Here is a 15,116-nt window from a genome sequence, read left to right on the forward strand (position 1 = left end):
TATTAAACACGAAAAAATACCAATAGAATTCTGAAAATTTAAACATTTCATGCATGCTAGCCACATTCGCATTGAATCAATTTTGGTCAAACTACTGTAGCTATGTAACTAGTCAATCTGATGTTCCTGAGTGCTAGAATTGAATATAATATAGAGTATTACATATGTCATGGTACCATATGACAGTGCTTTGTTATTAGCAGCTGTGTCTATGGGCCTAGCATGTTTGGGTGGCAGGGACTAAACGGGGCCCCTGCGAGAGAAACTACGACTTTTTAGGTATTAAATGTCCAAAATGGATGACATTTCTTTATCACTTTTGTTTCACCTTAAGTGGTTGCCCTGCCTGTCACCATCCCCTCGATGCTATGGCGACGAAATCTAATAGATAATAAGGATTGAATTAAAACTAGAAAATCCAACTAACCTGTACACCATTACTATATGTCGTAGATGAATATGGATTTGAACTTTCCACGGTGAACATTTCTGTAAAATTTGGGCGGTACTGATCATGGCCGAGAGGGTTCGCCCCATAACTATGGTGCATAAAGTTATCAACATTATTTGAATTTCCATCTGATGGTGTTGTGAGAACCCCGATCTGAGATGTTCGTACATGATACGGGAAGTTACTATTTGCGGCGGATGGTCGTGTTAAAATCTGTTGGGAAAAGGAATATAGTCATTGCATTGATCACTTGTCTAAAAATAAAATCAGTAAAATCTGAAAGTATGCCAATGCGAAAAACAGTTAGTCCTAGCAATTGGGCCATGAAAGCAAAAGCGGTGACGTATCTACGGCAGTGCACGCCGCGCCCCCCCCCCCCAAAATGCTTGTTTCCCAGTCGTACCCCCATTAAAAACGTCTGAATACTGAATATCTTTGTCATCATTTTAACTTACCAGAAATATAACTTGCCCAAGATAAGCAATACAGAGCTCGATGATATTCATAATTTTCTCACGCCACCATTTTGGCATTCCAAAGGTAGCAACTAAGATCATGATGGGTAATGCAATAAACCTTAAAAGATAACACAAACAATATATTAAAATCAATCATTTCCAATCACTGCTAATATTTCAGAAATTGAGTAATAAACTGTAAAACAAAGTGATGGTCTCAGATATTGCGAGAAATAAGGAGGGGAAAAAAAGTTTCAAACTAGTTAAAATTTTACTAAAAATTGGGCTTAATGGGTTTTTTTACTACAAAAATAAAACCAACTATTATCAGTAAATTTGATATTATGTGTGCAAAAGCAGGGATGTTTTGCCGCATGCAGCGATAACCATGGCCAGCTAACATAAAGGAGACAATTAACACAGTAATTAGTAACAACAATAATAATAAGTTTGACTTATATAGCACATAATGCAAAAAAGCTTTATGCACTTCACAACCCCACCCACCCCACCTACAAAAAAAACCGCCCAAAAAAACATGCAAACATAAACTTTGCGGGCGATGGGTTAGTTGAGAGGTTTTTGCTGGCTCGCAGGAGTGCGGGAGACACTATTTTCTGGAAGACTCTCACAAGCGACTTGCAATCCCTGGAATAGACTAGTGTTGGAATTTTCGGTAGTACAGTAGTAAGAACTAAATAAGTAGGTTGTTCAGTAGAGTAGCAATAATGGTAGTCATTGTTAGGTTTGGATAACATGTGGATAGTGAGCGTTATTTTAAAAGGGAACTAGCAAACTGATTTTTAGTTCTAGAGGGGAATTTTGATATGCCATTAATAATATAATCAACCTTAAAATCACTTTTTGGCAATTTCTTTTGGAGTTATAGGCCATTGAATACAATTTAATCCTGATGTCACTGGCGAAAAAGGTAACAAAAGATCGTGTAAATAAAACCGCGTAGGGTATCCGCCGCGTACGATCTTTGTGTGCATGCTGTAACCATAGCTATAATTCTTCTGTTGACAACCGTTGATGCAGTTATAGGCCTATGACTTGATATGCAAGTTACAACAACCATGGTTACAGCATGCACGCAAAGATCGCACGCGGCTGATACCCTACGCAGCGCTATTTACACGATCTTTTGTTACTTTTTTCGCCAGTGACGTCACGGTAAAATCGTATATAATGGCCTATAACTTAATAACCAATTATCAAAAAACGATTTTAAGGTTGGTTCTATTATTAATGGCATATCAAAAATCTCATGTAGGACAAAAAATCATTTTGCTAGTTCTCTTTTAAAGTGCAAGAGGGAGGTACCTACCATACAGAATACATAAAGAAGAAAGGGTAATAAAAGGATCCTTTTTCTGGATAATGTTTCAGTGTGAAGAATATTGCGTAGATAAACCAAAACCAACAGAAACCACGAAGACCAATAAGAGCGAACCCAGCTGGACTCTCGTACAGGTACAGCACTTCACCTGGATCAAATTGCTACAGAAAAAAAAACAAAAAAACATAAAGAATGATAAATTAGTTATACATTATATAGCATTAAAATATTAAAACTAATAAATAAATATTAAAAACAAACTGTAACATATTGTAAATGAGTAAAAATATTAAGTTACATAAAAAATTATTCAGCCAAGTTTATAAAAAATATTATATGATATGAATTATATTTTTAATAATATAATATTGTGAATTATGAAATAAACTTACCGAAGACTCATAGAAAAACAAACCAGCATATAAGACTATATAGACACACATTAAAACAGCTATTTTCACTGTCCCAGAATGGCTAATGCGCCCTCTATAGTTTGGAAAAAAAAATACATAAAAAATGAATTAAGGAATTTTTTTAAATGAAAGTTTGAAGAAAATGACTATGTTAGTGACAATAATAGTGATAATAACAATAATAGCAACATTATAATAATAAACTATCAATAAGAATTATTGCTTACAATACCAAAATCTAACATTAACAAGTACAATAAGACATTAAATAGATATACTAATATTATTAATTATATAATCATATTTATACAGTGATATTCCACAGCCTAAGCAAAGCACAATTAATCCAAGAATCCTCTTTTGCTATAATAACCAACCCTACACTTCAAATGGTTGAGTCAAAAATAATGAATTTATAAAGAAAGCCAACAAGAACAATTTCATCCACATACATTTCCCAATCACAAATAAAGCCAAACTAATCTCAAATTAACATTTATGTAATCAATAGCTCATCAATATTCATAAAGTTCATGAATATGTCAAGTTTAAATAGCCAATGTTTGTTAACGTAAGCGAGATTGATTAATCGCTATGTTGCCATGGTGATTATAGATTAGTTGCATAGAGCATGGAACTCTCTTAGTGTTTCTGTGCTCCATTCAAAATTAGTCTAATTGTACTTACAAGTAATAGTAGTGATTTAAACAATAAATACTCAACATATGTACAACATTAAAAGCATAGAATTTGTGAATAATGTCCCCTGCTTGATGTATTTGTTTGACTGACTGACTTAACTAACTCATAAAAATGCATGCTTTATCAAAATAACAACAGTAGGCTACATTAGATATTAAAATTCCACAAATATTCCTAGATGTACATTAGACAGTCTTAGAGAGGATTACATAGCTACTTCATAAGAACACATCATTTAGGCAAGACTTTTTATACCTTGTTTCGCAAACTTGTTTTTTTTTTTTATCATCAGAGGGTCGGAAAAAAATTGTAAATAAAATTTTGTTTTTATATTTAGCAAAGGGTTTTGCTAAAAATATCCAAATGGAGGAGTAAATAAAAATAAAATGTTATTGGTGAATGTAAACAGTGTAATAATGGGATGGTTATATGCTTTAAATGTATATAATTAGGAAAAATTACATATCATATTTTTGAAGATTTCAAGGCAGCGGTGGGCGGAATAAAAGTAAAGATAAAAAAAAAAACTTTTGAAATGTCCATTTTTTTGTGGCACACTAATGGTCAAAAAATAAAATTTAATTTTTATTCAAAATCATTATTGGCACATGGCAGGTTTGCTAAACAAGCTATAAGAAAAGTCTTGCCTTAGCCAAAATTAGGATACAGGTGTAACTAGCAAAAGAGTGTTCCGATCTTTTCTTGTACTGTACTTCAAATAATTTGTCTAGGCCTTCGTGCACCCTAAGCTTTTTGGTGAATGGAAAGCTTTTCTTTTTCAAGATAACCCCTTTCTTAGCATTCCTGCTTAAAGCCCCATTCCTGGCAAAATTTCATTTGTTAAGAAACATCAGATTTTTATATATTTTATAAGGATTTATAAATATAATACGAAATTGCTAGTTTAACTGATCTTAGAGATTTCTACACATAAAAAAAAAATGTAAAATAAGAAATTTGATTTTTTTGTGTTCCACACAAAAAATAAATTTTTTATGTTTGATTATGCGATACATTTGTGAAATATAATATTTCATAGGAATTATTTCAAATTGTTAAAAAATGATTTTTGACAATTACACAAAAATATCTCAGGCCTACTCGATTGACCAAAGTGTGCGAGATGGGAAGTACAAAAACTAAGGGCGCACTTTATTGACTGTATAAAGTATACACAAAAAGGAGAAAATTCCAGCGGATACAACTACAAATTCTGAATTTGCCTAGTAATGAAGAATTCGTCAAGAAAATGGTAATCTCCTATGAGAAATAGTCTGTATTTTTCATTTTTTTTATCTTTTTGCATAAAACTAAAATGTATGCTAATATTTTTCCATGGTTTATAATAATTGGAGTAATGCATATGAATTTTATCTAAAATAAATCATGTTTAGTGAAATTTTGCCAGAAATGGGGCTTTAATACTGAGAACACTTGCATAAGGTTTATTTGTCGAATTTTAGCTTGCCCTACTTTAAATAGTCCATTAAAATCCAATGTCATAGAGGCTTTTGGTCTATTTCTAGGTACAGAGCACTGTGCTATTAGCAGAATGGAATTATGAATTTAATTCAGTTGGTGCCAATTATTTTTAGTTATTATGTGGTAAAAGTTATAGTTTGGTACACAAATTAAATTTTTGTAGAATGAATATATACGTATTTATAACATAATTTCACAACTAAATAATATTGCAATGTTGACGTAACATTACATAAACCCTTCTGACATACCTAGCTATACCATTCAGCAACGTTATAATAACATTATCTGTTTGCTGGGTACTTACCTTGTTATAGTATATCCTTTTCCCATTAATATGAGCATAAGGAGAAACACTCCATCACCAATTGACTGGAGTATCCTAGCAGCCCATTTTAAGTTTGTGGCCTCTGTACCATCATTCGCAAATTCAATATAGAATATGACATAGAACAGTAGCGAAAAAACTTTGGAGAAAAAAAGGAAATTAAAAACATAAATGACAGATGATATGTACGCATCTATTATTCATTGCATTTTTACTTGTTACAAACATAAAGTAAACTAAGTATACATAAACATAAATCACATTGTACCTATTCATTTTATTAAAAAACGACTAATAAACCAATCGGATTGTATGTAACTCATTACCACGGCTACAAGAACCATAAACACCTCACCCACTATTTCTAAGTTGAATTACACATTTTTAGTCAGTTATTTTTATCCATATTTCAACAACTGTTACTTTCTCTTGTAAATTTTGGTCAGATGAATCATTTTTATTTTAGTCACATTAAATTGTTCCTCCTTTATCTAATCCTATCCGTTTCTTGGTTAGTGTTTGTATATCATAACCATGTATTTGTTTTGGAAAAATTATATTATTATTATAACCGTTGTTATAGTAGTCTCCCCACAAACTAGCAATACTTACCATAACAGAACTGAACTGCAATAAACATTTTATATGTTGTATGAAATAGCTGCTTATCTTTTAATCGATCTGTGGAAGGAGAAATATATTTCTCTAAATTATTTTTATCACAAAATAATTATCATAGGCATTATTGTACGTGTCTTTATATAGGGAATGTACCTCTACCCTCAAAGCATATCTCGTTACAACAGAAAGAAGCCATTGCTTATTGCCACTGCCATGTTTAATACATAAATCTAAAATATGTAATCTATAATAAATTTTATCAAATGGTTATAAAGGGATCTAAGCCAGCACATAAAATAATTTATGTTTACAATATTGTAGAGGAAATTTCAAGGATGATTAGTTTGTGATAAGTATATTCTATTTTGGAATATAATCATTGATTCCGTAACAATTCAAATTTACCATTCCAAGTGCCTTTAATTATCTTATTATTGATTCTTAAGAGTCTGGCCTTGACTTTTTATATGCTTTTCCCCAAGTAACTCATGAATACACAATAACATTCAGAAACATTGAGAATTGCATAAGTGATATAGATCTTTCTAAGAATTAGCTAAAATATTAATATTATTAAGTCTATAAATTGAGCAATTTCATTTAAAAACTCTCACATAAAACTACACCAGGAACAAAATTAATATTACTTTTTGGTGGAATATGTAAACATTAACTTATTGTAAACCTTATTACATAAAACAAATATAGTATAGATGCATATGTTTTTTACTTAGAATTAGGAAGTATGGTATTTCCAATATTTCAAGTAAGACACGTTTATAAATAAATTATACATGTACAGTACATTTGAAAATTTCTTATAAAGTGGTTCGAGCCATTGAGATACATGTTGCGTGATAAGGCTTAAGTTTATGTTTTACATCATCCATTGAAAATTCGCTATATCACTGTCGTTAGTATTCAACTTTAATGCAATTTTCAAACTACAGTGTGTATTGCCAAAAGAACTTTTAGTTTTACTTTCAGTAAGGTTACGTCTGCTATACAGTGCGTAGACCGGTTTCAGCTAGAGTTCCTATATAGAGTTGCGACATGAGCGGTTCACATCATGTGACTACTAGACGCCCTCTATCTGCCACCTTGTGTCCACACCACCTAATCAGTGGTGCGTAACCAACAAAAATATGATAAGCTTTGAGGCTAAATTCTTGACCTCATGTTTTTTAAAAATTCATAACTCCATAACGAAGGGTTGTGTCACATTATTTTTTGTTGGAAAATGTTCTTAAAAGACTATTCTACACCACAGTTTGATTGAAAAAAAAATTGAGAATTTTTTTTTAAATCTTTGCATTAAAGATGGAAAAAGAAGGGCCTATCTAAATAATGTACTAAATACTGTAGGCCTCAGTATTAGTACATAGTACTGCCTAGCTAGTAGTAAGTACTGTTTCAGTTACTGTACGAATTATGGATTTCTCTTATTATATACTACAAGTTATTTTAGAGATTACCCTGGAACTGGGACCCCAACTAGAAACTTGCCACAAACACCAATTTATTATACAAATTTTGAAGTTGTCCTGAGCGTAAGTAACAGGCCTAGGCATAGTCACCTACTATTAACAAATGCGATGATGTACGCCTAGCTAAGGCACTATACTATTTTGGTCAAGTAAAAACTACATGTAATGAAATTAATTATAATAGCCTATTGAGCATCAATTTCTTTTTTGAATTGTGTTATAAACTTCAAACACACATTAATTAACAGATATCTACTATCAAATCAAAATTTTCTTATTAATATATATTTTTTTTCAATTGCCTGTTAGTTATGCAAGCGCTACACTGTACGGCCATTCTGTGGCAAAATAACATAACTTGAAATTTTCACTTTTGGAGAAAAACAGTTAAAGTTTGCATGTTCGTAACTTCGCAATAAATTGTCGTAGCCTTTTAAAATTTTGCAGGATTGTATATTTAAAGACATTGTGATTATATGTAAAATTTTAATTACAAACATATGTTTATTGCAAAGTTATTAGCGATAATTACAGATATGTTATTTTGCCACAGAAACATGTCAGGCTTGGTATTGTTGCAAGTGCGATATATTTTTGGAATTTATCACGTTTGGGACAATCATATGCATTACCTAGCCTGTTCATACATCACTGTTTAAGATTATTGATATAAAAACACCAATAACCATTTGATTTTTTCTTGCCAAACTCCATCGGCTCTAGACCATTTTTGAATAGCATTCCGTGGCAAAACAACGTATCAGTGTGCCACGGAAAATTACTGGATTTTAAGTTTTGTGCTTAAAGATAGGTGGTGCTTACTCTGAAAAGACTCATTATTGAGACCTGAAAGTTTTACTGGTAATTCAGACGTGTTTAATATACTCTCAAATGATATTATCTCAAAATCGAGAAAAACGTCAGTTACGTTGTTTTGCCTCGGGACGGTCGTGTAACATAGACGTTGTGTTCGTTCATGCATGAAAGGACACAATATGGAGTCCCACTAGCAGCTCATGTCGCAACTATCTCTATATAGGAACTCTAGTTTCAGCTTGTAATTGAGAATGCGCAAACCTAAGTCCCATTTCCAATTATAACTTGTCATTTTTAGTATTTTGAACCACTTTGTAGAATTCATTTGCCCACACCTACACTCCCAGCCTAGGTTTGCTGTATCAGCGTTAAAACTCATTAAATCAGTGTTTTAAATGATGTTCAGTTTTCTAAATAAATAATCCGTTAACAATACAGTTCTTAATGTTTACAGTTAAATTGTAAAAATATAACCCTTTCATAATTGCTCCCTTCACTTACCAGCTACATATAAAGATCCAAAGAAACTGACTGTAAACAGACAAAGAAACAAAATATCCGTCTGTAATATACCTGCAAAAAAAAAATCAAATCAAATATTTCTTATTTGTCATGTACAATTAAAAACAGAAATGTATGAAAAACAATTTTAAAAACTGTCTTTACAATTTAATAAGACAGAATAATAATGGTGGATTACTGTGCAAGAAATGAAAAAATAAAAGGTTTATCATTTAACAGATAATATAATTTTACTGTCATGAGCACAAAAAGGTGAACATGATTTTTTTTTTCTTAATGCTTAACGAATATTATTATTACAAATTTATTAATTGATTTATCATTATCATTATTATTACCCTTATTGAAGTAGGGGGGAATGACTTACGGAAGGATGATTAGTTTTTGGTTATTGATGGATACACACTTTTTACTCCTTTGAACAATTAATTGAACAAGTCATGAATCTCAAGTAGATATTAAGAACAGAAACCATTTGCGAATTGATAGCTTTGTCAATCGATAATTCAAAAAGTATTTTATCTGCTAATTCAAATGTTAGTCCATGTTATTAATAAGTGTTGAGCACTGGTAGGCAAATAGACTTAAGCAATCAGTCATTGGCTACTGAGTGCATGTAATAAAATCCAGTTTATGATCAATGTAATTACCTGAAACTAGGCAAAATCCACTCAAAACTGCCAATGTTGCGTTCAAATTTTAAATTTCACATGACACATTATAAATTCTAATCAATTCAATTGCTCGCACACGAAACACATAAGTAATTAGTCTCGAAAAGAGAAGTGATGTTCAGCTAGCGTTGGTGATGGTGTGTATCAGTTTAAAACACTTGCATGGGTGGAGGATGGAGAGGAGGGAATATTATCTACATCTTTATATATCAACACTATTCTCACAATATTTTATTCATTTCAATTTTAAATCAATTTAGTCATTGACTTGGTAATTACTGTGCACTGTTGACTTTGGTAGAGGTGCATTATACTTGGAGGAAATATTAATTAAAGTGGAAGGTGATTAGTGCTTTGTAATCACAAGAAAAAGCACCACAGAAGAACCAAGTAACAAATAACAAGGTGAACTAACAGCCACTAACAAGTGATTCAAGAATATGCATTATATTGTGTCATTCCAGTGAGAGGAGCAGCACTTGACCCTGTGATTACACAGTGGACTAGAGGTACTCTTTTGTGGCCCAATCACGATTGTTCAACCTTCCTTTTCGAACGGAGAGGACAAACATCTATGATAATTGTCAACAGGGATGCCATGTTAGATGTAAATTATATTGTGCGCTTCATTGATGCGCTTGCTTGATCTTCCCCAGTCTGTTTACAGAGTTCTCTTACCAAACTGATCTGCAGAAAAGTGTTTCTTCCACCAACTGTCTCCATTGGTCAATGTTAATTTATACTTCATATACAGCCCCTATACGATAATAATAATAATAATAATAAGTAATAATAATAATAATAATAATAATATTTATCCTTTTGTTAAACTGAAAAGCATGACAGCAAATGAACACCTTTTGCAAATAAATTCTTATGTGTCATTATCACATTATCATTACAATGAAGATATGTAAGGTATTGATATGCATGAAAAAACAATCAATGAAAAAAACCGTATGTAAAATATTTAACAATGAGCAATGCTATACTGCACTAACAAAAACTGTAATCGAATAATATCTCGACTCGATTTTCTCATTTAAACAAAACAAACAATTTAGATTGTTTAATGTAATTACCTTATAAATAGATAAATCTTAATACCAGTATATCACACCCACATATGTTCACAATTAAGGTTGAATCAACAGTTTTAAATATGCTTACAATAATGCAGGTCTTTGAATTTAAGATTTGAATATGGAAAATGTTTGTTGTAGAAATTCAAAACAAACTTGGGGCCTTTAGCAAACAACATGACAATTAATCTAAGCAGAGTTGCTGGCTAATAGCCCACCATGGAGCTGAACAGTCAGTCAGGCAGCAAGGAATAACTATACAAAAATTAAATTGTGTTGTGTACTAGTTATCAAATATTAAAAACCTACGTACTCCCTTGAAAGGCAAGAGCTGAGCTAAAAATTTACATAGCATTATAGTAATGAATGTACAAAATTGAATTGAATTTAGGCAAGACTTTATACCTTGTTCAGTGAACCAAACTATGATTTCAAATAAAAAATAAAATTATATTTTTAGCCAATTAGCCACAAAAAATGGAAACGTTAGGAAAAAATAACAGTTTTTCTTTATTTTTATTACAAACACTGCTATATCTATATAAGATATGTAGGCCTATATTTCTTCCTAATGATATAGATTTAAAGAGTTTATGCCATCCCATATTGTTTACATTCACCAATAACATTTTATTTTTATTTTCTCCTCCGTCTGGATATTTATGCCAAAACCATTTGCTAAATAAGAAAACAAAATTTTACTTTTTTTTACATGCCTTATTATGCAAATTTCAGTAAATTGGACAGTAATATGGACATGAATCATGTCTCTATTGGTCAAATGTTAATTTATACTCCACAAGCAGAAAATTTATGAACCCACCTAAACAAACATTCTAACTGCTGACTATAGTTGATAGACGATATAATTCTTGATGTAGTAGCAAGTTGGAATATACACAAGGAGAGAGTTTTGGGCTATAAAAGTAGATATTTTAAGAAATGCATTCACTTACGTTGCTAGATCCACAGTTACTTAAAGCCAAGTACCACCATCGTTCACGCACAGAACGAAAGCTTCTTCCTCCTTTACACGAAAATTTGAAGTCATCTCCATATACGCTGATGGGAGAGTTCTCTTCTTCGATCCGTGTCGACACGCACCCTGACCACACGTATGAATCAGTGAGGTTTATGATTTGGTTGTTTTCAGGTCTCATAACAGATTCCTTCTCTAGACAAGTCTGTTAAAAATAAAATTGATTTAGATTGCTTTTCCCTCTAATCATCATCATCATCATTATTCCTATCATAATCATTATCATCATCACCATCATCTCCATTATTATTATCAATCACCTTCATTATTATCAATGTCATATTCACCATTTTTTAATCATCATTGTCAGAGCTAATAACAGCTCACAATATGGATTAGGTCTCTCCGGTTCGTACCCCTTTCATAAATTGTGCAACACTCAGCCACCTTTTATGAATGTTCAATAACAAAACAAGGAAATGGTAAACTGAAAAATTATTACTTATTCACCTTTTTTTCTGAATCATCTGGAGGATAAACCGCAGGCCACTGGCCTGGTTCATCATAGTATAGTAAAATATTTTCTACTTCGAAGGACTATAAACAAGAAATACAAAAATAATTGCATACTATTAGGAATTGTCAAAAAAATATACTAAAACCATAAAATGCTGACATGTAACAATTGTGTATTGATTGCATTCAAAGCCAAAAGATATTGTCGTACTAAATCACCATCAATGATGTATCCATGTTAATAAAAAATTCATCAGTGGTCGACAATTGTGTCATCGTTGTCTATTAGCACATATATTGGGTGTAATACTGACAATAAGTGATAGGAAATAACTGTTAGTATGCATTACAAAGAAGGGTAATAATTGGTGGCATATCTCTCCTTTCTGTATTAGATGTATTAAGGTAATTTTCTTAGCATTTTTAAAAACTTCAAATGGAACAACACCCACATAAAATAACTCAATATTTAGGGGTATCATAGTACAGATATCAATTGTGAGTACCAGTAAGTATTTAGTACAGCAGTATTGGTAGAAGATTATGATAGAAAGACTACAGTATAAGTAAAATTATACAAAGACACGACATACCTTTGGGTATTCCACTTCATACCTCAAGCGACCAAATTCTGACACAAAACAGAACCTTGCTAAAAAATGCCAATCCTACAAGAAATTCAAATTTTTTTACAGGAAAACAGAATTAGAAAAAAAAAAACCAGTCGATTTGTGTGTGTTCAAAGTTTAATAACACATGATTACACAAGACAGAATTATGCTATATTAAAACATGTTGAATACTGTGGAACACGATGTAAGTGGTACTAAGACAATATTAATCCTATAGATTGTGTTTTAGCAAACATCATATAGAAACAAATATTTACAGACATGTTATTGACTACAGTATTACTTTTTAAAATAGTCTAGAATAATTAAAATATAGCTGAGCAAATGTATTGAGTATGATGTAGAAGTTTCAACATCACAATGTATGTTGGTGGTTGAAAGCACAATCCTTGTGTAATATCTTATTTATGAATTCAAAAACAAATCTGAAAGAATATTTGCAAATACTGTAGGCTCAGGTATTAGGCTATACACTTTTTTTTAATAAGTTTCAATGTCTTTTGACATTATATTGTCTTAGTATTATATTTTAATTATATTTTGATGTTAGAAATATTTTAATTCTTAAATCAGATCTTTTTGTAAATTAATGTCCCAATTCAGTTACATTAGTTTATTGTTAACTGCAATGAAATTTTTGTTGAATAAAGATACCAAGATATTCTTCAAAAACAGTATACTTATATTAAAATTCGTGACTAGGATTTAGCCTACGGTATTTTAGTTCATGGAGCTGATTAGGGCAGAAAAATATTTGCTACATAGAGTAGAGGCCTGCGATAAAGTTGGTTTCTTATATTATCAATAAATCTCACATTCACTCACTATGAATCTCACAATTGACAGAGTACATACATGAAGTCTCACACACTTCTAGACTTCCATACAATCGCTCACCCGATCGATGATGGTCACTGACAGTTGTCGGGAAAGTTTGAACCTGGTTCAATTGTAGCCGATTGCATTGCAGACGAATCAGTGTCCATTGCTAGCTGCCCTGACACATTTGGGAAGGCACCCCGATTCGTCTGCAACTCAGTCGGCAAAGTTGAACCAGGTTCAACCTTCCCGACACCAAGAATAATTAAATATACAGTACAATATAAAATATTTAAAATACGAATTAGATTACTGTACACATAAAAAAAAAATGAACAAAGGAACAAGGTAAAGACACTATAAAATTATTATTACATGAGTATAGTTGTATCAAGCAGACTTATATTATTAAAATTATTGAAGTACTTTATTATTACATGTGTATATTGTATCAAGCAGACTTACAGTATGTTATTATAATTATTGTAGTACATTATTATTAATTAATGCTATTATTGTTATTACATTATATATTATTACTTTTATTATTAATATTATTATTATTATTATTATTATTATTATATTGAAATTGATACAGATACCAGGAGTTAGGGCCTCTTAGGCCACATCAATATCAATGAACCGAAAGACCTACTCCTATAAATAAAGCTGCCCATGGTATAGGGGTCGTGACACAAAATACTGTACTTGAGTTGGTAATAATTCTTGACTCTCTATGATTGATAGCTGATATGGTTTTCATACATTTTATTGAGCAAATTTGTGATCAAAAAATAAGTGATGTTAATAGGTAAATCTACGATGATGATCATTTTGATGATAATGGCGATGATAGGTCTGACTGGAGATGATGATAATGACATGAATTACACTACACCAGTATGATGATGGTGAAGAGGATGATACTGATGTTGAGCAGTGATCGAGATTTTGATAGTTTCAGGTGGTAAGAGATTGAATTCACCAATTATTTAGGATCATTGAAGGTGGGAAATTTCCACAGTAGAGAGGCAGGTGGGTAATTCTATGACAGGAGTGAACATATACATCATTTGCTTTGTACTTAGGTCTACCAAGAACACATTTCACTTCAAACTAGGCCTATGCCTAGGGCCTAGAAATAGTATATTATAACTGACATTTAATACTGAATAAGAAAAATTAAATATAAAATTAATATAAATATATTAACAAAAGAGAGTAAAGTAAACCTCCATTCGAAAAAGAAGTTGATTAGAACCTTACACAGACTAGAGAGATGGGCAACAATTCACAAAATTATGACGTTGTCTTTGGACTTATAAAGATCATAAATAATAGATAACAGTTGTTTACAATGCCAGCACTGATACGCGTCAAAATGAAGGTGGACTCAGAGTCGAGCGAGTTGGAGCAGTTGCCAGCAACTTAAATAAAAACTTTGTCAGATACAGCCAGGCTTTGATAACTTGGTAAGTACACACAAACGTATTACGAATATAGACAAAAAAACTCGAAACTTACCTCTGTTGTCCGTAATAATCCCTCACGATATAAACCTGATACACATGTCACTGACAGAAAAACAAGGGTTAAAGCGAGAATTACGTTCATTTTAAACGATACTTTATGGCCGACCGTCAAACACTCCCTCGCCATTTTCAACGATTTTATTGAATGCAGAATCTGAATGAATATTCATCGAGTTGACCCCACACCGCCGTTGGATACGATGACTGTTGCTGAGACACAGAAAACAATGTTCGTTGTTATGCAAAATAATTGTACTGGG

At 31.7% G+C, this 15,116-nt stretch overlaps 1 protein-coding gene across 1 annotated transcript; it reads right to left on the minus strand.

The window, feature by feature from the left end:
- Window positions 1-435: 435 nt before the first annotated feature.
- LOC117111209 (transmembrane protein 145-like) lies at window positions 436-15,036 on the minus strand (the record flags this gene model as incomplete). Its single annotated transcript, XM_033254098.1, is given in 12 exon segments — window positions 436-664; window positions 907-1,027; window positions 2,240-2,412; window positions 2,644-2,737; window positions 5,156-5,315; window positions 5,789-5,857; window positions 8,602-8,673; window positions 9,975-10,053; window positions 11,335-11,562; window positions 11,868-11,954; window positions 12,467-12,541; window positions 14,849-15,036. Coding segments are annotated over 12 exon segments (1,522 nt in total), but the record flags the coding sequence as incomplete, so codon positions are not given.
- Between the last annotated feature and the right edge of the window lie 80 nt (window positions 15,037-15,116).

The sequence above is a fragment of the Anneissia japonica genome, unplaced genomic scaffold (genome assembly GCF_011630105.1).
Source record: "Anneissia japonica isolate Jap-2015-1 unplaced genomic scaffold, ASM1163010v1 scaffold288008_len1385354_cov213, whole genome shotgun sequence".
NCBI lineage: Eukaryota > Metazoa > Echinodermata > Crinoidea > Comatulida > Comatulidae > Anneissia > Anneissia japonica.